Below are 27,553 nucleotides of genomic sequence, written 5' to 3'. Positions count from 1 at the left end.
AATTATTCATTTTGAATGTCAAATGATGTTAATGATGGTATTAAACACAGGATCAGCTGCTCACCAGGAATACAATCATGTAGGTCATACATTCCTAATAGAATCACATCAGCCATGGTGGTTTAGTGCAAGATGGAAATCTGTGTGTGGAGACTATCGCTATTTGTGTCAATGTGTGACAATTATTAGCATTTCAACCCAAAACAAACAATCCAATTGTGTCATAGAGTTGAAGTTCATTTGAAAAATGGAAGAAATTATGTCCCTGGGGCCTCGGATTTGGTCAGAAACCAAACAGAGATGTCTGATAAAAAGGAAGCATGACTGAATTCAAGAAATAACTAGGTGGCGTCCGTGTTGATGTCACTGCCACTGCCTTCAATGAAGCTGAAATGTTCATTTATCTTTCATTGCTCATTTATATACATTTAGAATTGTTTTATACATTACATTGTAAAACTAAAAAAAGGTATTTTGAGACTAATGGCACAACTGTGTTAGGTGGCAAAGAACAAGAATCAGCCGCTGATGACATCATAGACGTGCGACACCGCTCTTTTCTGCTTCCTGTTTCCATGTATGAGCAAGCTAATAGGACGCTAACAACCACGTTTTATGATAAAAATACATTAGGAGCAGAGTCAGACTCACGCACTGTATTAATAACAAGGCAAGATGTGCACCATATTGCATGCTAAACGGAAAATGTACGCAAACCAAGGTAAAATGCAAGTGTAAATTTTCAACAATAACCGAAAAGCACGCTAACTAGGGCGCACGCTAACCAGGGTGTACGCTAACCAAGATTTCACTGTAGTTTGTTGCATGCAATATAGTACGAAAACTGAGACCAAATTTTTGTGAAAATTTTCAACAAAAACCAAATCACACGAAACATGGAGTGTACATAAAAACAAGGTTTCACTGTGTTGCACCTCGCTTTTCATTATGAGTTCATCCATATTAAAAAAACAATACGTACAAAAACAAAACAAAAAAATTTCCATCGGAAAATGAATCATAAATGAATCCATTCCAGACACCCACAAATAACAAAAAATACAAGTCAGAATAATAAGAATAAGAATAATTATAGTATATAATTATATATAATAATTACAGTCTTACATGCAGAAAACTGGAAAACCGGGGCTTTCAAAATCCGAGGTTTCACTGTAAATACCTTTTTATCATGATGTCATACATGTCGGGATGGGTACCTTGTACATTTCAATCCATACCGTACAAAGTACACTAGGTCCTCAACTTACGAACACAATTGTTTCCAGACGACCGTTTGCAAGTCGATTTGTTTGTAAGTCGAACAAAAGGTAATATTACCAATGATATAGGTACTACATGTACGCGTATACATATACAGTATATGTGTATGTATGTAAATATGAGTTTGGATCCAGTAGTAATATTAAACGAGGATAACTAATGAAAAAACAATAATAAAAATGATATAATAATACGTAATGATAAATGTCACAGTTGCCAGTGAGCACTGGTGGTTGATGTGCTGTGTTGCCTTGGTACCTGCCTTCTCCTGGCCTGTTTTCTCTTTTTGCAGTCACACCTTGAGCATGCTGGAGGCGGGGACGCTGGGCACACCTGTAGCTCATTTAGTCTATACCTATTTAAGCTGACTGCCCGCAGCTGGCAGCCGCTGGTTTATTGTCTCGCTACAGCTGGCTACTCGTCCCAGAACTCCTACTACACAATCCTCGTGCTACGCCTTTCTGGACCCTGTCGCTCCCTGCCATCCAGCTTTACTCCCCAAGTTTGTACTGCTCTTCATGGTGTTGCCTTTATTTGTTTTTCTGTTCCCTCTTTTGCCAAGACACCATCGCTTTCTGTTTGTGGAACTGCCTTTTTGCATTTTTTTTGTTATTAAAAGTTCCTTTACAACCACACCAGCTCTCAGCCTCTGCATCTGGGGTCCAAACCACACCACGGACTTAACAGAATAAACCAGCCAAACCATGGACCCCGCGGAGCCCGAGCCCATTAAGCTGGCGCTTCGTCACCAGGCCCAACGCCTGGGCAGACAAGAGGAACAAATGAATGCATTGGGTTCGTGCATCAAAAGCCTAGCGGACCAACAAGACGCACGCATGCAGGCTCTGGAGACCCAGCTCGGCGCGTTGGTCGCAAGTCTACAACAAGGCTCTTCCACCACCGCACCCCCCGCTAACCCTGAGGTTCCCGCAGACCCCTCGCCCTCGTCAGACGCCATCTTACCTGCATTCGGCGCAGCGCTGTCCAAACCCGAGAGGTTCTCCGGCGACTCCGGCGAGGTACACACCTTCTTGACTCAATGCGAGCTCCACTTCGAGCTGCAGGCAGCTGCTTTCCGGTCCGAGCGGGCACGGATCGCCTTCATTATATCCCACCTGACGGGCAGAGCCGGGGAGTGGGCCACGGCGGAATGGAGCCGTCGTTCCCCCATTTGCTCCTCCTATCCCGCCTTCACCAAGGCTATGGAACAGGTGTTCCAACGAACTCCTCCTGGACGCGACGCAGCACGTACCCTTCTGCGGATAAGTCAGGGGCGCCGCAGCACCGTTGACTACGCCGTGGAATTCCGTGCGCTCGCAGCAAAGAGTGACTGGAACGCTTCTGCTCTGTTGGACGTATTCTTCACGGGCCTTGCCGACCCCATCAAGGACCAGATGATTCCGCTGGAGACTCCGGCGACCCTCGACGACCTCATCGCCTTGGCCATCCGCATAGAGAAACGGCTCAACGATCGCCTCACGGACCGGAGACGCATCACTCCTAGCTACAGCCACGGCAGCTACCAGGCCCAACAGACGCCGCCTCCACCATCCGTCTACAGGGAATTACCTCCGGCGCCGAGGGTCGACGAACCTATGCAGCTGGGAGGGAGTCGTCTCACTCCTGTGGAGAGGAACCGACGCAAGCTCCTCCGCCTGTGCATCTATTGCGGACAGGCAGGCCATTCCATCTCCCGCTGTCCCGTCCGCCCCGACAGCCCACGCACCCAAGCAACACGCTCCAGTCCTCCGAGCGCGCCCGCGGACACGCCCTCCGTGATGACGTCACCACCTGACCCGGCGCGTAGACTACAACTCCCAGGTACACTCTCCTGGTCAACTAGACAATTAGAAATCAAACCGTTTATTGACTCCGGTGCCGATGACAATTTTATTGATGAGGTTTTTGTTAAACAACATTGTGTTCCTGTGTTAGAACTCAATGAGACAAGAGTGGTGCGTTCTCTTGATGGGCGTCACCTGGCCACTATCACACACCAAACTGTCCCACTTCTTCTCCGCATTTCTGGTAATCACTCAGAGTCCATGAGCTTCCTCGTCATTCCTTCCCGCTCAGCACCCATCGTTTTAGGGCTTACCTGGTTGCTTAAACACAACCCCCATATTGATTGGACTAAATCCTCCATTATCAATTGGAGTGTTTTTTGTCACACACACTGCCTCAAATCTGCGTTTCCACGCACTCGGTCCGCTCACATTGAACTTCCAGAAAAAATTGATCTCACCTCGGTGCCTCCGGTGTACCACGACCTCCGGGAAGCGTTCAGTAAAGAGAAAGCTCAGTCACTCCCTCCGCACAGACCTTATGATTGTGCCATCGAGTTACTCCCCGGGGCTACCCTTCCTTCCTCGCGGCTATTTAACATTTCTAAACCCGAAAGGGAGGCTTTGGAACTTTATATCGCCACATCCCTCGATGCTGGCCTCATTCGCCCCTCCTCTTCTCCATTAGCTGCTGGGTTTTTTTTTGTGGAGAAAAAGGATAAGTCCTTACGCCCCTGTGTAGACTACCGCGCTCTCAATGATATAACAGTCAAAAATAAATACCCATTACCGCTTATGGATTCCGCCTTCAACTCCCTCCACTCCGCCACAATCTTCACTAAGCTCGACCTCCGTTCCGCCTACCATCTTGTCCGTGTCCGAGAGGGTGACGAATGGAAGACCGCCTTCAATACCCCTCTCGGACATTTTGAATATCTCGTCATGCCTTTCGGGCTCACCAACGCTCCAGCCGTATTTCAAAGCTTCATCAATGACGTCCTGCGAGACATGCTTGGTCGTTTCATTTTCGTTTATTTGGACGACATCCTAATTTTTTCCTCGTCGCTTGAGGAGCACGTCCAGCACGTGCGGCTAGTACTCCAAAGATTGCTCGAGAACAAACTATTTGTTAAGGCGGAGAAATGTTCTTTTCACTCATCATCCGTTTCCTTTCTGGGGTTCATTGTGGAACGGGGCCAACTTAGTCCCGACCCAGCTAAACTCCAGGCTGTGGTCGACTGGCCCGTTCCTACATCAAGGAAGCTTCTTCAGAGGTTCCTGGGCTTTGCCAATTTCTATCGTCGTTTCATTAGGAACTTTAGCCGGGTAGCCGAACCTTTGACGAAGCTCACATCTGTTAAAATCCCGTTTACGTGGACCCCAGAGGCAGACGCTGCATTCAGTAGACTTAAATCTTTATTCACCTCGGCTCCTGTGCTTACCCACCCCAATCCCTCCTCTCAATTCATTGTCGAGGTCGACGCCTCCGACTCCGGCGTAGGAGCCGTCCTCTCCCAGCGCTCTAGCGATGACCAGAGGATCCACCCCTGTGCCTTCTTCTCTCGCCGCCTGACCCCGGCCGAACGAAATTACGACATAGGTAACAGAGAATTATTGGCTCTTATCTTAGCCCTGCAGGAGTGGAGGCACTGGCTGGAGGGCTCCGAGCTCCCGTTCATTGTTCACACCGACCACAAGAATCTGTCATACCTCCGATCCGCTCAGCGCCTCAACCCCCAACAGGCACGGTGGGCCCTTTTCCTCACACGTTTCAACTTCACCCTGACCTACCGCCCGGGCTCCCAAAACTGCAAGCCTGACGCCCTCTCCCGACTACACGCACCTGTCCTGGAGGAACCCCGCCAGGAGTACATCGTTCCCCAGTCCCGGATCCTGGGGGCCCTGCAATGGGACATCGAGCGGCGGGTGGCCAACGCGGCAAAGGAAGTCTCCGTCCCAGAGGGATGTCCGGTGGCCCGGCTGTTTGTCATCCCGGGACTTCGCTCCGAGGTCCTCCAGTGGGCCCACGGTTCCAAGGTTGCATGTCACCCCGGAGTCTCCCGCACCGCCTTCCTGCTGGCGCAACGGTTCTGGTGGCCCTCATTCCGAGCCGACGTCCAGAGGTTTGTGGCCGCCTGTCCAGCTTGTGCGCGGAACAAGCCATCGCATCTGGCCCCGGCGGGGTTCTTACGACCGCTTCCCATCCCCTCCCGCCCTTGGTCCCACATTGCACTGGACTTTGTGACAGGACTTCCCTCATCCAATGGAAATACAGTCGTTCTCACCATAGTAGACCGCTTTTCTAAAATGGCGCACTTCATCGCGCTCCCCAAGCTTCCGTCTGCCCTGGAAACGGCAGACCTACTTGTCTCCCACGCCTTCAGACTCCACGGGATCCCTCTGGATGTGGTCTCGGACAGAGGCCCACAGTTTACATCAGCAGTCTGGAAGGCGTTCTGCAAGTCCCTCGGAGCATCACCCAGCTTGTCCTCGGGCTATCACCCTCAGAGCAACGGCCAAACAGAGCGAGCCAATCAGGACCTGGAGGCGGCCATTCGCTGCGTTTGCCATCAGCAGCCCGCCTCCTGGTCCCTCAACCTGCCATGGATCGAGTATGCTCGCAATACCCTTGTCTGCTCCGCCACGGGCCTTTCTCCGTTCCACGTTGCCTATGGTTACCAACCCCCAGCATTCCCTTCCCTGGAGTCAGAGGTGGCAGTTCCCTCCGTGGCTGCCCACCTTCACCGGGCCCGCCGGGCTTGGCGCAACACACGGGCAGCTCTGGGCCGGACTTCAGAGCGCAACCAACGCCTAGCCAACCGCCATCGCTCAGTCGCCCCAGACTACAAGCCAGGACAAAGGGTGTGGCTTTCTTCCCGGGATCTACCCCTCCAAACAGACTCCAAGAAGCTCCAACCCAGGTACATCGGCCCTTACACTGTGGATCGTGTTTTGAACCCGTCCGCGGTTCGACTCCTTCTGCCAGAATCCCTCAAGATACACCCGGTTTTTCACGTCTCACTCCTCAAGCCAGTCACCTCCAGCAACCTCAGCCCTCCGGAGGTGCCTCCTCCTCCTCCTAGGCTGATCGACGGCTACCCTGCATTCACAGTCAAGGCCATTTTGGACGTGAGAAGAAGGGGCAGGGGTTTCCAGTATCTGGTGGACTGGGAGGGGTACGGCCCTGAGGATCGCTCTTGGATCTCCCGGTCCCTCATTCTCGACCCCACCCTCATTTCGGACTTTCACAAGCGCTTCCCGGAGAAGCCAGGTAAGCCGCCGGGTGGCGCCCATTAAGGGGGGGGGTACTGTCACAGTTGCCAGTGAGCACTGGTGGTTGATGTGCTGTGTTGCCTTGGTACCTGCCTTCTCCTGGCCTGTTTTCTCTTTTTGCAGTCACACCTTGAGCATGCTGGAGGCGGGGACGCTGGGCACACCTGTAGCTCATTTAGTCTATACCTATTTAAGCTGACTGCCCGCAGCTGGCAGCCGCTGGTTTATTGTCTCGCTACAGCTGGCTACTCGTCCCAGAACTCCTACTACACAATCCTCGTGCTACGCCTTTCTGGACCCTGTCGCTCCCTGCCATCCAGCTTTACTCCCCAAGTTTGTACTGCTCTTCATGGTGTTGCCTTTATTTGTTTTTCTGTTCCCTCTTTTGCCAAGACACCATCGCTTTCTGTTTGTGGAACTGCCTTTTTGCATTTTTTTTGTTATTAAAAGTTCCTTTACAACCACACCAGCTCTCAGCCTCTGCATCTGGGGTCCAAACCACACCACGGACTTAACAGATAAATATTATTTACCTTTGAAGAGGAGTGGTTGAGCATACGTCGTTGTGGTGGAGGAGGAGGAGGAGATATTGAAAAAAAGGACAAATGGTCGTCGTGGTTAGACTCTTCTAAAAGAGGTAGTGTTCTGTGGGTGGTGTAGAATTAAGCAGGCCTATTAACTCTTCATAAACTTTAATCACACGCACTGTCCGGGTTGCATGTACAGCTACAATTTAGCTTTCCATTTGTCCTTTACACTCACTCCCCACCTTTTGGTCCCATTAGCAGTGTCACAGTGCTCTCTACTGGTCAAGCATGTAGCAGTATAAATATTGAGTGACTACAAGGCAAAATACATGAAAATGTAGACCAGTCAGCTTGCATTCGTATCTCCGAATGTTCGCAAGTCGGATGTTCGTAAGTTGGGGACCTAGTGTAGTAAGTTTTTGGCTTCTTTGTCCTTCTTCCCCGCTCCGTTTGAAACACTTTCTTAAGCTTAGAATAAGTAAACTGGAGAGGCTAACAAGTTAGCTCACTATCTTACTATGCTAGGGGCCGCTGTAGTGATCCTGTAACCCGCACAATGTGATGTAAACAAAGAATAATAGTGTATAGTGTAAAGGTGACTATAGGGGTGTTGGTTAGAGCTCTAATAATGTCAGAGCCATATTTAGAAAGCCATAATGTGGTTTTCTATGTTGTAACTATGAAAATATTCCATTTATGAATATTTAATCCTACTTTGCGGAAATTCACGTGTCGTGGTTGGGTCTGGAAGCAGTTAACCACATCAACGAGTTTGTACAGCTCTTTGGTGTTGTGGGTAATGTTTGAATGTGTGTTTAAATGACGTTTGCTTTGGTTCTTGTGGTTGTGGTGCTCATCAGAGGCATGGAAAATAATCACTTTAATAATCACAAATGTTCTGCTATGTGGTTGATCATCTACATCTAAATTGTAGTATATGGACACCCCAGTATTACTTTGCTAAGTATTGCTAAATATGTTGTTTGTGAATGTTCTTTCTCACATATTTCTTATGCCATCTACTGATGTGGTATTGTTATACAGTATACTTATCACTGACTAACCAAATAGACGCCTATCAATTTCGGTCAATTTGAATTCATTTGTGAATACAAAAATGAAGTTGTGGAGTTAACATTGCCCCCCTCCTTGTAGTTTCACCTTCTTTGCTTGCGGATTGAATGTTTTTAGGAGCAGTGAGATGACACTTGGTGTTTTGGTACCGAAACGCGGTACCTTTTGATTTTACCTGAGTCGGTGCTCGGTAGTTTGCTTGGTATTTGTTCGGTGTCTATAAAAGCACCGTTCTTGGTACCCAACCTCACATATGCCCTCAGGATAGAAGATGCGAGGGTCCGGTGTTCCGGTCCAGCGTGTTGCCTCCGCGACCGTGAAGCGCATAAAACGGCTTTAAACTCCAAGAGGCAGCTGACCCAAGGCAGAACAAGCAGAAGACACTGCCGGCACAAAGAACAAAACGCTTTTCAGCCTCTTAAACAGCAACTTCCATTCTGTCTTTATCCCGACCAGAACCAAGTTTCATTTGGGGTGGACGGACAGAAACCCTTCATTTATCAGCCATTTATTCACACCAGCAAGCAGCTGACTTCATTCTCCTTCAGGCGTGTGTGCATGCTGCTTCCGTCGGGGAAATCACCTTTGACACTGTACGGTAACACACACACACACACACACACACATGCACACGCATGCATGCACACACACACGCACACCAATCAGGCTTAATTGAGGGCATTTCCTGTGTTTGTTGTTGCTCCTGGACGGATTTTTCCATGACATCCCAACCACGCTTTGACAAGCAGATTCTCTCAAACACACACACACACACACACACACACACACACACACACGCACACATGCATACACACACACGCAGTACTGTACTCCTGGGAAAATTCCAAGCATCTGTCCCCAGATGTTCTCTCCTTGGCTGAAGATGGCTTGAATTTTTTTTGTGTTACTTTTCCAGAGAATTATGCTTCAAGTCCAAACTGTAGCACGTTTGTGACGTTCCAGAAGGTGATGAAGCTTCAGGTGTGTTTACTTAAACCTGCCTGAACCCGCTCACTCCGCATTTCAACCTTTTACATTCTGACATTGAAAGGACGTCTGATGATGGGGCGTTGCTGGGATGGAAAGAAGTGGCGGTCCGGTGAGGAAGAGGTGGGGATGGCAACAGCAAAGAGTGAGGACATCATGTCCTAAAAAAGGTGTTTACGCTCAGGTGTACGAAGTGGGTCGAGGACAAGACAGGCAGGGAGGGGTGGCACTGCTGGGGGAGGATCAGGTAGCGCCGTTCCATCCGTGAATCAACTCGCCAAAGCGTGTGTGCCAAAACACACTCCATCTGAGAAAACAGCTTGAAAGCTGCAAACTCAAGTCCCCTGGGGGCCGCTGCAGGTGGAGTCTGGGTGAGGCAAGTACAACTGATCCAATCTTCAATCGTAACAGTTCAGAACATGAACAGCTCTTCAGAACATGAACGCTTCTTCAGAACATAGGCGCCTCTTGCCTTGCGGCACTTGTTTTGTAAAAAGTTGCTGAAGTGTTTCGTAGTTGTTGTTTATGGCAATGGTAATGGTTTCATTCATTACTCATACAAGTCACACTGGAGCGCATCACATGCGTGCAATTCACAGTTCCACATGCCCAGCAAAGATTTTTAGCTGGTCGAAAGTTTACCAGATCAGCAAATTTAGCAGATTTAGCATAGTAGCAGGAGTTGCCCTATGTGTGTTTACTTATCTGTTACATCATGTGCTGTCATTTTTGTGCTCACACACAACCTTCATGTCCAGCTGTAGGCCAGAAAAACATGGTTGGCCACAAGTTTGGGACCCCTGTGCTGGAAGGATCATGCCGAAGCCACAGATGGCAACATAACCTCCATTATGGATTATGTACACAATATTTGATCAATTTGCGTAAAAAAAAACCACCCAGATGTAGGTCTGAATTTGAATGACGTAGCTAGACTGCTAATTTAAGGCCATGTCCACACCAATACCAATATTTTGAAAAGGCATACTTTGGTAGCATGGTTACCATGGTTACCTGTATATGACTCCATGCCGGTGCAGGAACATGAGAGCGGACGTGACCTCGGCGGCGTAAAAACGGGATCGCGCCTCATCAAACTTCCTGGAGCGCTGAATCTGAAACATCAGGTCGCCTCCGTTGACGTACTCCATCACGAAGAAGAGGCGGTCCTGGAGGCAGGAAGTTCACGTCATCTGCGCAACGTCTACAAAATACTCACATGACTAATCGACTAACAATTCAAGTACGACAACTAAAATCAGCAAAACACTTGATGTACATGTCACAGGTACGCATGACAGGTAAATGTCAGGGGTACGTATCACAGGTACATATCATATGAAGGTGTCATTGATACGTGTCATAGGTAAATGTCAGAGGTACGTATGACAGAGGTAAATGTCAGGGGTACGTGTCACAGGTGCGTATCATACGTAGGTGTCACAGGTATGGGTCACAGTAGGTATGCTTTACAGGTACATGTAACGTGTCACAATTAAGCGGGATGAGTGTGTATGTAAGAAAGAGGCTGCTGAGACGACAAAGATGATCTCCACATCCACGTGACCTCTCCCTCCAACACACGCACACACTGCACCCTGCCTGTGTGTTTCTTGGGCCTGAAAACGGAGTTTCCTGAATTCCAGCTTTGGTTCTTCATATAGGAAGTAAATGTGTGTGTGTGTGTGTGTGTGTGTGTGAGAGGGAAAGTGGGGGGGCGGGGTGTTGTGATATAAACAGCAGTGTATATAAAGAGGCAGAAGGAGAGCCTGCAGGTCACTGTGTGTTGTGTGAGTGCACAGCATGATCTCTTACAGTGTGTGTGTGTGTGTGTGTGTGTGTGTGTGTGTGTGTGCGTGCATGATCTCATTGACTAATACATCAATAAATAACCACATTCCAGAAAATGACTGTGGATCCTTGCCAGTTTAGTTGAATAGTTGTCATTGTCCCCCACCGCCTCCCGGTGCCAGTTTAAAGCGCTGGTTCTTACGTAAGCAGGACGACGGTCCACATCTGCTGCAACGATTTCTCTCTGTGCTGCGACTTTAAACAGGATGTCCAAATAGTTTGTTTAAATGTGCTCCCATTCCCAGCTGGACCCGCCCTATCAGACATGAATAAACATTTCCTGAGTGTAATTCCAATCATGTAGCCTACACACGCTGCTGATGTCTTCTATACATTTATCCGTTCATTTCTCATGAATAAACATCTACTCTTTACACGATTCAATGACTAGCATTCAAATAGAAATATGAGGATTATTAATACTGGCATCAAGAATCAAAGAATAAAAGGTGAGCACATTGAGTGCACTTGGCAGCAATAAAAACAAAGGTCTGGTCAGTGTAGAAAAAAACAAAAACAAAAGAGGAAATTTACTCGCCTATTTTCCTCGGAACATTACAAGTTGTTAGCGCTCAGCCGCTGCTCCTTCCCGCTTAAATTCATCCCACTAAGATGACCTCACTGATTATGGATTACCTTTCATTCTCTGTCTGCTGCAAAGATCACCATAAAGACCTGGCCCTGATCAGCACCGGAATCCCCCGTTAGTAGCCGTTCATTGGTTCCAGACCTGACCGCGATAAATGAATTGCTGTGATACAAGATTCAATGTTAATAATTGGAATATTTTTGTAGTTAGAGCATAGAAAACCTGTTTCTGACTTTCTAAATATGCTTTTTAGCATTATTAGAGCCCTGTTGACGTGAAATAACACCCCTATAGTCACCTTGACACTCCTATTATTCTTTGTTTACGCCACATTGCTCAACTCTGATGCTGCAGGAACTTGAGGAGGAGGAGGAGGAACCTCAAATGTATTTCTTTTAAAGTTAAGAAGGAAAAAACATACCACTTCCACATGGGATGAGAGGAGAACTTTTTGTTCAATCTATTATGTGGGACATGGCTGACTTCGTGACTTGATGCAGTGTTAAGGTAATGTCATGTAAGCTAATGTCTCAACGTTTTGTGTCATTACTGCCGCCTAGTGACCACAATACTACACTACACTTGTATTTACATACGTATTTGACTAACAATAGACCATAGGCTACCACTAAACAGCCATCATTTATTCATTCATTCATTGCTGAAAAATGCGATATAGCGAGGGAGCGACTGAACTGTGATATTCTGAGGGATGACAGTACACTTCAACAAATGTGATAGAGTGAATCCACAGCTTCACTCTATCACAGTTTTTCAAACACATATTTATAAATCATGCTGTTTTGTGGTTGAATACGGCCTATTGTTAGTAAAAAAAAAACATATTACCTATTTTTTGCCTAAATGAAACATTTTCAAGCATAAAAATGTCTGAATGAAGTAAAATACAAATTTAACGCATTAAGACCACCATTCAAATTGTGAATGTAGTGTTCTACAATGGTGACTGGGTGTCAGTAATAGTTCAGTGAGACACACAAGCACCAGACTTGATCACCAGAACAACAGGCTCTTATTGCAGGTTTACGCTAAAACTCAAATCTGAACCCAAAATGTCACTTCCTGTCGTCCACATGGAACACATTTAAAGCAATGCACATGTGCACAAGTCTTATTTATGTCTTAAATGCCTTATTTTCTCTTAGTATGTCTAGTACATCGGGTAATAAAAGTGTAAAGGTGACTATAGAGGTGTTATTTCATGTCTAGAGGATTCTAATAATGTCAAAAAGTGTATATAGAAGGTAGTAAATGGGTTTTCTATGTCCTATATGTCTTATTATGTCTACCATATTGGGTAATAGGAGGGTAAAGGTGACTATAAGGGGGTTATTTCATGTCTAGAGGGCTCTAATAATGTTCAAAAGCGTATTTAGACGGTTGTAAACAGGTTTTTTATGCAATACCTACAAAAGTATTGCATTTATTAACAAGGAATCCTATGGCAGGGAAATTGGCTGATCACGGTCGGGTTGGGAACCAGTTAACTGGGATAAACGAGGAGTGGACGTAACTTTTAAGTGAAACAGTGGCGATCAGCACAGTCCAGCCGTGCACACACCGGCCTTGAACCGACAACCACAGAGCCTCACCAAAGAGAGTGAAGTGGAGAAGCGCCAGCCAACGAGCTAAAAGGCGCACGCTGTGAACTCATTGTCCAGCTCAGCTCTTAAGGTGTCAGGGAGTGGGTTTACTCAAGGTACTTATTGCACAACCACACTGGCTGGTTACACGAACCCCCCTAAACCTCACTGTCATCTGGGTCACGGTACCAATGTAACCGTGGTGACCCGTGCAATCCTCCCTAAATGAGAGTGAAGTAGCAGCGCTAGCCATTGATCTAAAAGCCCTGCGCTGTCCACTCAGCCTCACTCTTGATGTCCATGACAACAAAGGTTGATGAATGTCGCTTGGTGGAGGTCTGCTGGCTGTGATCTTCTCATTAGGTTGCTCTGCATGATCTCACCCTGTCACTGGAGGAGCGTCCTTTCCTTCCACATTTCAACTTCCACAATTTGTTTCTCGGCAGTGAGTGGAATGCTGGCGTTGTGTAACAATATTTACATTTCTCTGCTGTAATTAGGCTGATAAGGAGAGACACTGCGATCCCACGCTTGATTTGGAAGCAGAGCGAGAGGGTGGGACATGGTGTAGGTCACATGATGTCACCGTGACGATGCCTGCCAGCATTTATGCTGAAAAGTAAAATATACTTCATACTCATAAGTCGCGTATAGAAGGTGAAGAATTGTTGAAAAGTGAAAGTACGGCTGCGAGTGTGGAGTTTGTGTTCCGCCCCGAGTTTCCCAAAACAACCAAAGTGGGATGTGAGCCACCGTGGTCCAACGGGTCACCTCATTAGCTCACTGAGCCGAGGCGGTCCGGCCTGGAAACGCACCGAGTGGAGCCGACATTATGTAAGACGTGAAGCCTGACACCCCTGTGAAGCCCAGGAAGTGTGTGTGAAGGTAGAGTGTGTGTCTCTGTGCCTTTCTTTATCATCAGCACCTGAGTGTGTGTGTGTGTGTGTGTGTGTGTGTGGGCTCTGGTAGCAAGGAGGAGGTGGGGGCATAGGCTAGACGAGGGCGGGGTCACACACATCCTGATTATGATCAAAGATGTTACACAAGAGCCACAATCCCTTTGTTTGCAGCAAGAACACACTCCCTGCCCTGTGTGTGTGTGTGTGTGTGTGCGTGTGTGTGTGTGTGTGTGTGTGTGTGTGTGTGTGTGTGTGTGCAATACAGTCCGATGGAGGACAAACAAGTAAACAAACATGTCATGTGACCTCCTGGTCCCTCCCAGCCCGCCCACCCAGTGTGTGTTGTTTGTTTGAGAGGAACATAACAGGAATACATCAATTCTACTGTAGACGCCACCATGCAGTCTTCCAGAACCTTCTGAGAAAATAAACAAAGCTCTCATCATGTCTGACCTCAGCTGAACCGCCGCAGACAACACCAACATCAGTTACAGTAAACCCTCCTTTATCACGCTTCCACTGGCTTCCATCCGACCATCAAAACACAATTTCACACAAGTAGCATTCCTCATTTAAAAATGCAATATTTTCATAGTTAGAGCATAGAAAACCTGTTTACCACCTTCTAAATACATTTTTTAACAATATTAGAGCCCTCTACACATGACATAACATCCCATAGTCAGCTTTACATTTCTATTACCCAATATAGTAGACATACTAAGAGAAAATAAGACATAGAAAACCTGTTTCACCTTCTAAATATGCTTTTTAACATTATTACAGCCCTCTAGACATGAAGTAACACCTCTACAGTCACCTTTACACTCCTATTACCCAATATAGTAGACATAATAAGAGAAAATAAGACATATACAACATAGAAAACCTGCCTACCACCTTCTAAATATGCTTTTTAACATTTTTACAGCCCTATATACATGAAATAACACCTCTATAGTCACCTTTACAATCCTATTACCCAATATAGTAGATGTACACTAAAAGAAAACAACACATGTAAGACATAAACTCGTGCTTGAGTGTGCTGCTGTTCCGGTGCTCGGGGAGCTGAGTGGGCGGGGTTCAGAGTTGGGTTCTATCTTGGCGTGGATTATGGCCACAACAGTAGCTCGTGTTAGGGATTACTGTGGCCGTTGTGACGCATTACGGTAACATTACTGACACCTAGTGACCAGTGCACAATACTACATATCGTCACAACCTCTTTGAATGCGCCTTGTATTTGTATTATACTTGTTTTAGACATTTTCATGCTTGAAAATGCTTCATTTAGGCACAAAACATGCAAAATGTGCTTAATTATGCATATTTTTCTACCTATAGGCCATTTTCAAGCACAAAACAGCATGAAGTTGTGAAGTGTGGAGGGATTACTGTGAGTAATAACAGTGGTGCATTCAAGGACAGCCAAACAAAATCGCAACGCTTTATCGGTGAAGCATGAAGACATATTCACGCAATCACTTTTTAAACGGTGGTACATGCATGCTGTACATTTTATTTATAAATTATTCGCGACTTAGTGTGAGTGAGATGTGTTTTGTGCGGATAAAAGACACGATGAATCATGCATGCACGCTGTGTGTCATAAAGAAAGCTGCTTTGCTTCGAGCAAAGCATTGCTGTGCATTTTCTATATTGCTCGTCCTCACTGGGGTCGCCTGTGCAAGGTGTTACATTTACAGTAAAGCTACATTCTACTCGTACTGCTTGGTGGTGACAGGTCACACACCTGCCTCAACGCTGTCAGGCTCAAGTGGAAATGAAAGCACACACACGCGCGCACGTACGTACTGCATGTATACATTCCACGCCGGGAACACTTATGCAACACGTGTTAGACAAAACATAACACAGCCACAGGAAGCTGTTGGCATTGGCGGCGTCACGCCCTTGACCAGTCTGTCATGCTGCTGCATGTATGCATCATCATAGCAACAATACGCCGACAACATTGTACAATATTATTATTCGTGAAGAATACAGACAGGAAGTTACTCCCACTCAAAACAGTAATTAGCTCAGTTAACACTGCTTCACTTCATTTAAGTCACTCAATTACAAAAACGTATATGTACGACTTTTACGCTTTTTGTACGCGAGAGGCAAAAAGAGGCGAATACGCAACTGCACACTAATAGAAATCACTGTCACTGTAGTTTTAAGCCACAAAAACGGCCACAAGGTGGCAGAAGTGCATTTGATAAGAGCTCCGCATCTTTTTTATGTACCTACACACTCAACAGGAGACTTTACCGCATGCACACGCACACTCGCACGTGTGTGCACACACACGGCTTAGTTCCAAATGTGAAAATTGTAAATCGGTCATGGTGTTATATTTGCAGATAAATTGTTATTTTGATGTAAAACAACCACTGTTTTGTATTGTTTAGGTTGTGGTGCAGTTTAGATATTTGAGCTGTCACAAAAGCAAACAAATCGTGTCAAAGTAAAAGTTATGCTTGAAATGTATCTTTTCACAAAAAGCTGTTTTTGTCCATTTTTTAGTCGGGAACTGATATTTTCCTGAAACTTACCCATGTGCTACTGCTGATTACGAAAGAACAGAAAAAGGTAGAAACAAGCTTTTTTTTCTGCTGAAAGACAGGAGGCTAATGTTTCTTTTGGTAGGTTCCATGTTTATATTCCATAGAACACAATATTCGGTGTACCTTGAAAGACGAGTCAAAATCGCCTAAAATGGTTGGCAGTGTGTGTGTTTTTTTTTAAATGGCTGGGATTGAATGAGTTAAGAATGTTTTTAAAACCTTACTAATGCTTTGATGGTGGTCACATTTGACACGGGAACAGACTATTTCACTTGTGTTGCATTTCGTCCTATCATATTTACCTCATGCTGCTTCTTGTATTTGGATTTCATACGTGATAGAAAACATCTCAAAGGCGCTCGCTGGAGGAGCAGAGGTTAAAGATTTGAGTCCTGCTGAGGTGCCTTTCAGCAAACTGGATGTAAAAATAAAGATTGGACTTGTGTTGAATTCTGGAAAATACTTCTACTTCAATAACTAATTCACAGACATTATACAAAAATTCTATATACTTAATTCATAATTCATCAATACAAAGTTAATCCATCCATCCATTTTCTATACCGCTTCATCCTCATTAGGGTCACGGGGGCATGCTGGAGCCTATCCCGGCTGACTTCGGGCGACAGGCGGGGTACACCCTGGACTGGTCGCCAGCCAATGGCAGGGCACATAAAGACAAACAATCACTCACTGTCACATTCATACCTAGGGTCTCCAATGAAGCTAACATGCATGTTTTTGGAATGTGGGAGGAAGCCGGAGTACCCGGAGAAAACCCACACACACACGGGGAGAACATGCAAACTCCACACAGAAATGCCCAGAGAATCGAACCCAGGTCTTCCCGATCTCCAAGCTGTTACTGTGTTGGCCAACGTGCTAACCACTAGACCACCGTGCGGCCCTACAAAGTTAATATTAAATGAAATAATGAATTGTTTCTAAATACATTCAAAATAATTTGAAAAATTACAAAAACATACAATTAAATCAAAAAATTTATTTACTATTATTTATTTATTATTATTTATTATTATTATTATTATTATTATTATTATTATATTTCTATAAAATATATTTTACATATTTATATGATCAAATAATTGCATAATACAGTATATGCATTGCTGCATTATTAATGTAAAATAAAAATGATCAAAATTTTTAAATTATTAAAATTAGTATTAAAATAAAATTATAAATCAATCATTAAAAAAGTAAAACAAATTATACACATTTAACTAAATTCTTCTGTCTAAAATTTGAACAAAATTATTAAAATTAATACATTAAATTAAATAATTTTTTTATGAAATATGTTTTATTATTTTGAAATAACTTTCTAATACATGTCCAGACTTGAGGGTCAGCATGCACAGTATAGTGGCTGGATGTTGCCCCCTTTGTATTCATGTAAAATTAAAAATACAATTATAAATCAGTTATTAAAAAATCTATATGTGTACTGTATATATACAGTATGTACAATTAACCCCATTTTTATTTCTAAAATTGTAACTAAATTATTCAAATTAATTCATCCAATCATTCATTTTCCATGCCGCTTATCCTCAGTATCCTCAGCTGACGTTACGAAGAGGCGGTGTACACCCTTGACTGGTCGCCAGGCTATTGGAGAAATTAATTAATTATTAAATAAAATGATAAATAGTATGTTATATTTTTGATGAAATACTTGTTCTATCAGTATATTTTGAAATAGCTTTATAAAAGGTGTCCAGACTTGAGGGACAGCTATCTCCAGTATGGTGGTAGGATGCTGCCCCCTGCAGGCGGTCGCCATGCCTGCATGTTCTTACTTTGTTCTGGAAGCAGCAGAAGAGTTGGGTTAAGTAAGGATGTTTCCGGGCCAGCGCCAGGATGCGCTTCTCCGTCAGCGTGCAGTCCACGTCGTCGTCCTGCAGGATGACGTCTTTCTTCAGCACCTTGACGGCGTACACCTCCTCGCTGCCTTTCAGCTCCGCCAGCATCACCTGCCGCCAACGACAGGAAGTGAGAGCGGGCGGAAAAAACGACCAAGAAGACAGTTTGGGCTCACCTTCCCAAAGCTTCCTTTTCCCAGAACTTTGATGAACACAAAGTCATAGAGGTTCATCCTCTGGAGCTCTGGAGCAGCATGACTTGTCACGTTGCCGTTTCTTTGTTGGCTTTCTTTCACCCCCCCCTCGCCGCCGCCCCCTGTGTCTGTTACTACGGCAACAGAGAGGGTAGGAGAGAGCTCCTCCCCCCGGTGATCGAAGGACAGAGCTTTCCGGATGTTCTCCAGCTCCTTCAAGTCTGGACACAAAAATACTTTTTTTGTCGGCTGCTTAGACACTCGGCGGTTTCGTTTTCGTGTCAGTACCGGGGTCACATGGGGACGTGGGGGCGGATCTTGAGCGGTCTTCTTGGGTCTGGGGTAAAGCAGGCAGCTGCTGGGGGTCGTGGACCTGAGGAAGCTGTTCAAACACAACCTGCAGGAAGCTGATTGGCTGAGACACAGAAGGGGCGGGACTGGGACGACATAGGTGAAACGGACCTGTGGATGTGACGCCTTCTTCCGTCTCTGCGTGCTGTTGGAGATCTTGTCCGGCGTGACTCCGAGGTCCGACAAGACTTTAGCGATGCCCCGCGCGTCCACGCCGCAGTTTGGCGCCACGTTGCTCTGGCAGCGCTTGTGCACGCTGACTTTACACACTGACACAAACACACACACACACACACACACACACACACACACACACACACACACAGTGTCAATAAAGCATCTCATGTAGTAGTGTCAGCATGTACATGTGCAGTACTTTTGTACAAGTACCACTGCTTACCTTTGCACTGCAGGCCTTGTCGCAGGAGACCCCACAGCAGGGAGCCACAGTGGTCACAAAACGTGAGAACTTTAAAGTTGTGGATGCTGAACTTGTGTGGAATGTTTACGCTGAACCTCTGCGAGCCCAGCGGCTGGAACACACACAACAACACGCTTCGGTCCAAAACATGCCAACTCCAAACTTTGTTGTTCAACTCTGTTGATTACACAATAATCCCTCCTTTATCACACCCCAATTTCCCTTATTTAAACATGTAACATTTAGTAGTTGGAGCACAGAAAACCTCTTTACCACCTTCTAAATACCTTTTTTTTAAACATTATTAAAGCCCTCTAAATATGAAATAACACCCCATAGTCACTGTTACACTCCTATTACCCAATATAGTAGACATAATAAAAGAAAATGAGACATAGAAAACCTGTTTACCCCCCTTCTAAATACACTTTCTAACATTGTTAGAGCCCTCTAAATATGAAATAATACCCATATAGTCACCTTTACACTCCTATTACCCAATATAGTAGACATAATAAAAGAAAATGAGACATAGAAAACCTGTTTACCACCTTCTAAATACGTTTTATAACATTATTAGAGCCCTCTAGACATGAAATAACACCCCTATAGTCACTTTTACACTCTTGTTGCCCAATATAGGAGGCGTGATAAGAGGAAATAAGACATATAAGATATAAATAAGTAGGGTTGTAGGAGATCTTGTCACACGAGAGCTTGCAAGATTAAAACGTAAGATTTGTGGTTTGGAGAAAAGCTGCATGGCGAGAACAGGGCAGCCAGAAGCCAGCCAGACTGTGAAGTACGGCATGGCTACTATGAATGATAATGCAGTATAATATGGAAGTGGCGTTGTGCAAGGTGTTATTGGAATTGTACGTCAGATGCTTCATGCATACCTTGCAATCCAACCAACCTTGGTGTCCCCAGCGTCAGCGTCAGCGTCAGCGTCAGTGAGTGATGTGCGGATGTATTTTCCATGTAAGTTGAACAGCTGTCGCCGTGTTTATTGTCCAAGGAGAAGGTGTAGTAATTGTACGTCTCATCAGAGCCGCTTAAGATTAGTTAGATCAATCCACGTAGATGCTCGGACTTCTCTGCACCCTTACTCTCCCTCGTTATGTTTGGCTGGGCACCAACTTTACAAGCGCCACATAGAAGACATCCGCCTTGAAGATTTAGCACCATTGTCGTGAGAAGGGGTGCACGTTAAAAGTGTAAGTCAGGAAGTGTTTCTTGCTTGAAGCATCCGCGGCGTGGCACCATAGTGTGTACTTCAAGTGTGGAACGTGGCTCATTGCAGAACAACAAAACAAAACAACAAAAACCCAGCAAAAGCGGAACAAGCTAAAAGATAATACTTATAACTCATAAAAACACAATGGTTTGACAGATGAATTGCCTGTGAGAAAATACCGCAACTTAACACAGTGAATGTTGGCATATTAAAGGAAATACTGCATTACAGTATTATTTATTTATTATGATATAATATATAGAATTATTAGGGCTGTCAAAAAATATTTATTTCATTAATTACGTTACATTTTTTTGCGTAATTAATGCATACGCTTGATGGCAAGCCACATCTCACTGTTATGATGACAGACGGCAACACAGTGAAGTTCCCCACAAAGCCACGCAAGAGTATGACGCTCTTTTATAACTTTAATCCAACCTTGAACACATCAACGGCGGCGCAATTCCAACAACACACATGTATTTCCAAGTCACAAACGCATTCTCACTACAAGACCTCGAGATGCATTCAGGGACCCTCCAAACATCACATGAACGTCTTTTTTTATGCGTCCAAATAAACAGAAAGACAAAGAAAAACAATAAGTGGATATTCTTACCGCTCACTTTGTAACTCCAGATGCGGAAGTACAGTTTTCTGCATTTAAGTGTGCTCGGAAATTTTAGAAAATACACTCAAAATGTGAATTCACCTTAAATGACGTGGTGTGTTTCAATGCAACCTCTCTTTGCTCATAATAACAGGTTATATTCTCATCACTCACATCGTAACTCTTGATTCGGATGCGCAATTTGCTACATATAAATATGCTGGAAAATACACCGAAAATAAGTAAATGTACCTTAAATTACGTGATGTCTTTGAATGCAAACCCTCATTTCTCATAATAACAGTTTAAATAAAGTGTGATTCAAATGTTCTGCTCCTCTTAAAGAAGCTAGTGTCAGGTAAAAAGACGTGCGGTATCTTTTAACTTGATTTAAATTTTCAGTTCATTTTGGAGCTGTTAATACATGCAAATATATCTAATCCATTTATCTTTCGTACAAAAGGGGAATACTTCCGACATCATTCCAAATGTTGATTAATCATGATTAATTCATTTGATTATCATAACGGTGGTCTATTTATTAGAAAATGGAAGACGGGCATATTTGTTCTCAAAAAATGCAGACAATAATAGACAATAAAGACAATAATAATATTGTTTAGCGTCAAATTGTGGGACAATAATCCTTTCATAATGCATTGTTTTGTGAATCAGTTGAATAAAAAAGTTTGTTTGTCCAGTCATATTTTTTCATTGTACTTCATGCTTAGTCCCAACACTGGACAGGGCGCATAACGTATACAGCAGGGGTGCCCATTACGCCGGTAAGCGAGCTACTGGCAGATCGCAAACGTAGTTTGGGTCAATCGCACAAACCTCACTTTGTAGATGTCACATGACATCAGTCAGCTGACATGAAGCTTCCCTCCTGATTCGCTCTTGCTCCCCCGCGGCGATGGTGAACAGATGTCTCAAACTACACACAGAGATGCAACTTTCACCTTCCGATGAGGGATAAACTAACTGAGATAACAGAAGTTATCCGTTCACTTGTAGCGGCTAGTTAAGTAAAAAATAAGTGATCTGTTTGAGGGCTTTGCTTCGCGTCATCAACTCCACTATAGAAATGCGCTTTTTTTCTACTCTTCCCTTTCTTAAACTATTATTTCATGATGAATTGGAAAATGTGCCCGTTGCCTTGACTTCAGCTGCATTGTCTTTTGCGTAATAATTTTTCATTTCTTGAATATCGGGAATGTTTGATAGCAAACGCTAACTGGACGTCACACGTGAAGTGTGTGTCTAATGAACGCTGCGTAGCTGTTTTGACTGACATGATGTACACGACTACTGAGGAATTCTGTGTAATTATCTTTAGTGCCATATTGAATTGAATTGTGAATTATTTGTGAATAATACAAACTACTTTCATTACCTGTAAACTTTGAAACTGTGAATGCGAATTATTAATCATTAGTATTTAGCATAGTACTTTCAAAGTTCAGTAGATATGCTAACAAGTTCTATATATATATATTTAAAAAAATATTACATTATATTAATATCCACTTCACTTTTTGCTCTTTTTTCTCATTTTTGATGGGTTTTTTTTTTATTTTCCGACTATTTCAACTTTCTTTTTAAATAATTACGTTCATAATGTTATGACTCTGTGCTCGTAACATACTGTATCTTTCATTTTCCAAAAGTGACAACTTCATTCATTGTTTTCTTTGTTTCTCGTAAAATTGCAGCTTTAAAAAGGTAACATCTTTCAACTTTGCGCTTCTAAAATGATTCTTATTTTTCCTCGTAGTATTTCCTTATTTTAGTAAAATTACGACTTCTTGTTGTTCTTTTTCCTCGTAGTATTTCCTTATTTTAGTAACATTACGACTTCTTGTTGTTCTTGATGACAACTTTTTTCTTTTAATATTTGACTTTATTCTTGTAAAATGACTGCTGATTTTCCATTTTTGCTGTGTTTTCCTGTGCCACGGGCCAATAAAACAACAGCCGCGGGCCACAAATGGCCCCCGGGCTGCACTTTGGACCACCCCGATTTAGACTAGGATGAAGAGAACATGCAGGTCATGGGTAAAAGCCACCAGGAACAAAGAGAGAACATGCAAATCCAATCCAAACCTCAAACCCTGGATCTCCTGACTGTGAGACCGTCGTGCAAGCCATGCTAGCCACGAGTCCAGCACATTCACACAAATAGAGATAAAAGGTCTCTCACCTCCTGGACCTTGTCCTCCTGCTTCTTCATGCCGGCACACTTGGTGATGATGAGCTCATGGCAGCGCTTGTGGACCACACACGTGCACACTGGGAAGCACAGGAAGACTTCTGACATGACACAAGCATCCAGACCAGGGGGAACCTTCGAGAGGAACCTTCCTACCTTGGCACTGGTAGCCCTGCTTCCCCAAAACGCCCCTGAAGGTCACACATAACACAAGCAAGAAGAAGACGTGTGCTGAGTCCATGCTTGGCATCTTCATGCAACTGCTAGCTGGGGTTTACACTCATCATGGACCACAATATGGACCAAAGTCCCCTTTGGACTCCACTCAGTCATCATCATCTTGGTGACACTCACCATATGAAGTCCCTGCAGTGGGAGCAGTAGGTGGGCTGTCTCAGGTAGGTGGCCATAAACTTGTGTCCATTCACCTGGTGAACCCTGCGGCGTACGGCGCCCTGACGTTTCCTGGGTTGCAACCGCTGGCGAAAAACCCGCTCGTCGTTGTCGCTGGAGACCGGCGCTGCGACACGAACAGATCAGTCAGTGATCTTCTCGTCTTGGTTCTCGTCCATAGACGCACTTCCGGCACAGCAACGCTAGATGGCAGTGACGCTACACGTGACATTGACGACCAGTTCAAGTCATTTTTCCACAATACTACTGCACCGGATCCCTGCTAGTATTTTTCCACACAAAATGCACCTCATTCACTCTAAGTCAGTAATATTTTTTTTTATAAGTTTATTGCAATGCATTTACATGGATTGCATATCTTATCCTTTAGCATTGCTTTCAAAAAAATAAATCAACCCACCAACAATGACAAATAACACCAGCAAAACAAAAAAATGACAAATGGCAATGCAAGATAATAATCCATTAATAATAATAAAAAAAGGAAATGAATTTTAAAGTAAGTAATAATGAATAAATGTGATCCATAAGTGTGCTGTAAACAATGTGTGAGGTTACATACTGTATATGTTGCCAAAATGCTAAATGGATTCCTTATTTCAAAAGAAGTAAACATGACACTTTATTTTTGTAGAAGTAAAGAACATTAGCATCATTACCAACACACTAACATGGACTCCTTGCTAGGACATTATACATCCCGGGACGTACTAAAAACCTCCTCCCCGCCATCTACAAGGCATACATACGACCGCTTATGGAGTATGCTTCTCCTATTTGGGGGAGCGCTCACGCTATTAGACAGGCTGAAGAGGAAAGCCCTCCCATTACTAAAAACTGAGAGCAGGAATTCTCCCACTTGAGCAAAGTTGCATCCCTTTGCACTTTTTAACTTCTTCATGAAACCAACCACTGAAATAGCTCCGATCCTGCCTGATGAAACAACAAATGCAGGCATAACTCCATCTTCTGCGAGCAGTCACTCCTACATAGTCATCTTTCTTCCTATGCAACTGGTCAAAAGTTTTAGAACACCCCAATTTTTCCAGATAGTTATTGAAATTGAGGTTAAAAAAAAAGCTAAGGCTACCCAAAACTGAAAAATAATGTGTATTTCAGAATCCTACAACACGGCCTGCTTCACGGACCACAAAATGGGTCAACAATTTAAAGGTGTTCTGCAGAAATTCCTACAGGTGTTCCAAGTTCTGGAGTACTTACTACCTCCTCTGTCTGCATTAAAAGAGTGTTGGGAACACACTGTGGTTGTATGCCTTCGTGAACATCAGTTGAACAGCATTGTACTGGAGAAAGTCATTTGTTGCTACAAAAATGTCAAGGGAAACGGGAATTAACAATGGAAAAAAGGCAATCCTAACACTTAAAATTGTAGCTTTTACCTCCAGAGAAATTAGAGCGTTGTAAAACCAATCATGTTTCCACAGACTCCGAACATCACTTGTTTCAAATCAGCGGTTAATGCACATTTTTTCAACCATGTTATTATTGAATGAAATACAAATCGGCCTTTTGTGTTGTGGGTATTCACACGTTCAATTGAAGGCCCGCTTTTCATCTATTTGATGGCACCACCAGGCCTAGAATCTGAATAATAATCGGAATGAAGAATCTGAATAAAGAATCGGAATAAATAAAAACTAGATGATTGCAGTGTCTGGAGACATCGCGTGTAAATGCCCAAGCCCGAAGAGGTGGTGGAAACACAAAAATGAGCAAAAAAAGGAATACAAATTATATGTGACGTATAAGAGTACTCTAGACTATGACATTCTGAAAGACAAAAGATGTATGATGTTAAATGTTATAGCTAGCCTTAATGTCTGGATGGTGCTGAACGATTTGAAGTACTTGAGTAATTAAGATCAAAGGAATATCCTTCAGTTAGTTTCCTGGAAAAAAATGGGAATTTCTGGGAAAATTAGCATTGTTTAAATGTGAAAAATAGATGTCCTTAATTGTGCTGAACGATCTGATGTTGCAATTGTTGGAATGGTTGGAAAATGTTGATGTAGTGGAGCAATTAAGATCAAAGGAAATTACAGTTATTAAGATGAGAGGAAAAGTGGGAATGTCGAGAAATGTTGGAATTTTAGTGTGGAGTGTTAGTTTGAAGTCCAGGATGTGTGGAATGTTTTCATGGTGGAATGGTTGAGAATCGGTTGAGAAATGGTGCAAATTGGAAAAATTGTGTAGAATTTTTGGAAAATCTGTGAACTTTAGGAAAAAAACGGAATGATAGCGCACTGTTCCCGAACAAGCTGAACGAGTTGATGCTTGAATGGTGGGAATCAGTTGAAAAATGCCCTTGAGAGCTTTCGCACAATCATCGAAAGAATACAGAATACATACAGAAGAGAGGTGGCGGACCTCATAGCTTGGTGTCGTGATAACAATCTCCTTCTCAATACAGATAAGACCAAAGAGATGATCATCGACCCAAGAACAAAGGAAAAGGAGCCACATAGACCCCTGTTTATTGATGAGACTGAGGTGGAGAGGGTGAAAACCTTCAAGTTCCTTGGCACACACATCAGCGAGGACCTCACCTGGTCTCACAACACCCAACAAATTCTGAAGAAGTCCCAGAGGAGACTGTACTTCCTGAGAAGACTGAGGAAATTTGGCATGTCCACCACAATCCTGAGTTGCTTCTACAGATGCACTATGGAAAGTGTCCTTACCGCCTCCATCACTGTTTGGTACGGTAACTGTACAACACGTGATAGGAAGGCACTCCAGCGGGGGATCAAGACCTCACAGAACATTGTTGGGGCAGCCCTCCCCTCACTGCAAGACATTTATAAAACTAGAGTCCTACGAAGAACACACAACCTCATCAAGGACAGCACACATCCACAACACTCATTATTCACACTCCTACCGTCAGGCAGACGCTACAGGAGTTTGAAGTCCAGGACCACAAGGCTGGCAAACAGCTTTTACCCACAGGCCATCAGGCTTCTCAACGAAGCACTCACACACGCCGCACGCAACACACGCACACACTCATAGCACTATTTATTTATTTATTTATTTATTGGTATTTATGTTTCTTATGTTCTTATTCATTTTCTTGTGTTTTTCTTTCTTTCTTTTCTGGGAGAATGAACAGAACAAGAATTTCATTGCATAGTATAACTACCTGTTTTACTGTGCATATGACAATCAAACTCTTGAATCTTGAATCCTGAAAGAGTGACATCTATTAAGTGTCTTATTAAAAAAGAACAAGCTAAGAACATGAGTAAGGTTACAATTGAGTTTCAGGAACTTTGTTTGCATCCAGAAGCTAATGTCAGAAAAGCAGTTTGAGAGGGTCGAGTGGGTCTGAGGGTCGATGAATTTAGTGAACATGTAAAGTTGGATGTGTTGGATTTTAGGTGGGAAAGCAAATGATTGTGTCCACCATTTTTGTATTTATTGTTTTACCAGTTTGTGCGGCACTTTGGAAAGTGTGTTTATAAAATGTGCAGTATAAATAAAGTGGATTGGATTGGATTGGATACAGCGGAACCTGGGTTAGGATACACTTCGGTTTGCGTGTTTTTCAGTTTACGTCAAAATTGTACACCAAAATTTTGCTGTGGTTTACGTACATTTTCCGGTTAGTGTACAATACGACGTGCGTCGTGTTGTGTTATTAATACACTCCCTGCGTCCAACTTTCTTTCTTAATGTTGTTGTTCTCCTTGGCTTGTAACCAAGAAGCTAGCTTGCTAAGTCACAAAATGGCAACCTCGTCTATGACTTCATCAG

General features: G+C 43.9%; 1 protein-coding gene across 3 annotated transcripts in view; it reads right to left on the bottom strand.

Moving 5' to 3' along the window:
* LOC129193637 (protein kinase C epsilon type-like) overlaps positions 1 to 27,553 on the bottom strand; it is a 49,390-nt gene that overhangs the window by 7,752 nt on the left and 14,085 nt on the right. For 2 of the 3 annotated variants that reach the window (XM_054798020.1, XM_054798018.1), the window contains 9 exons: positions 23,717 to 23,882; positions 23,519 to 23,553; positions 23,354 to 23,442; positions 19,280 to 19,412; positions 18,991 to 19,148; positions 18,817 to 18,925; positions 18,511 to 18,749; positions 18,272 to 18,445; positions 9,944 to 10,098 (listed from right to left, as the gene is read on the bottom strand). In XM_054798020.1, coding sequence (XP_054653995.1) covers positions 9,944 to 10,098; positions 18,272 to 18,445; positions 18,511 to 18,749; positions 18,817 to 18,925; positions 18,991 to 19,148; positions 19,280 to 19,412; positions 23,354 to 23,442; positions 23,519 to 23,553; positions 23,717 to 23,882 — 1,258 coding nt within the window. The remainder of the gene's footprint in view (positions 1 to 9,943; positions 10,099 to 18,271; positions 18,446 to 18,510; positions 18,750 to 18,816; positions 18,926 to 18,990; positions 19,149 to 19,279; positions 19,413 to 23,353; positions 23,443 to 23,518; positions 23,554 to 23,716; positions 23,883 to 27,553) is intronic. The other variant, XM_054798019.1, reaches the window with a different exon arrangement.

This window comes from Dunckerocampus dactyliophorus, chromosome 14, assembly GCF_027744805.1.
Source record: "Dunckerocampus dactyliophorus isolate RoL2022-P2 chromosome 14, RoL_Ddac_1.1, whole genome shotgun sequence".
Lineage (NCBI taxonomy): Eukaryota > Metazoa > Chordata > Actinopteri > Syngnathiformes > Syngnathidae > Dunckerocampus > Dunckerocampus dactyliophorus.
This window is presented reverse-complemented; position numbering and strand designations above follow the sequence as displayed.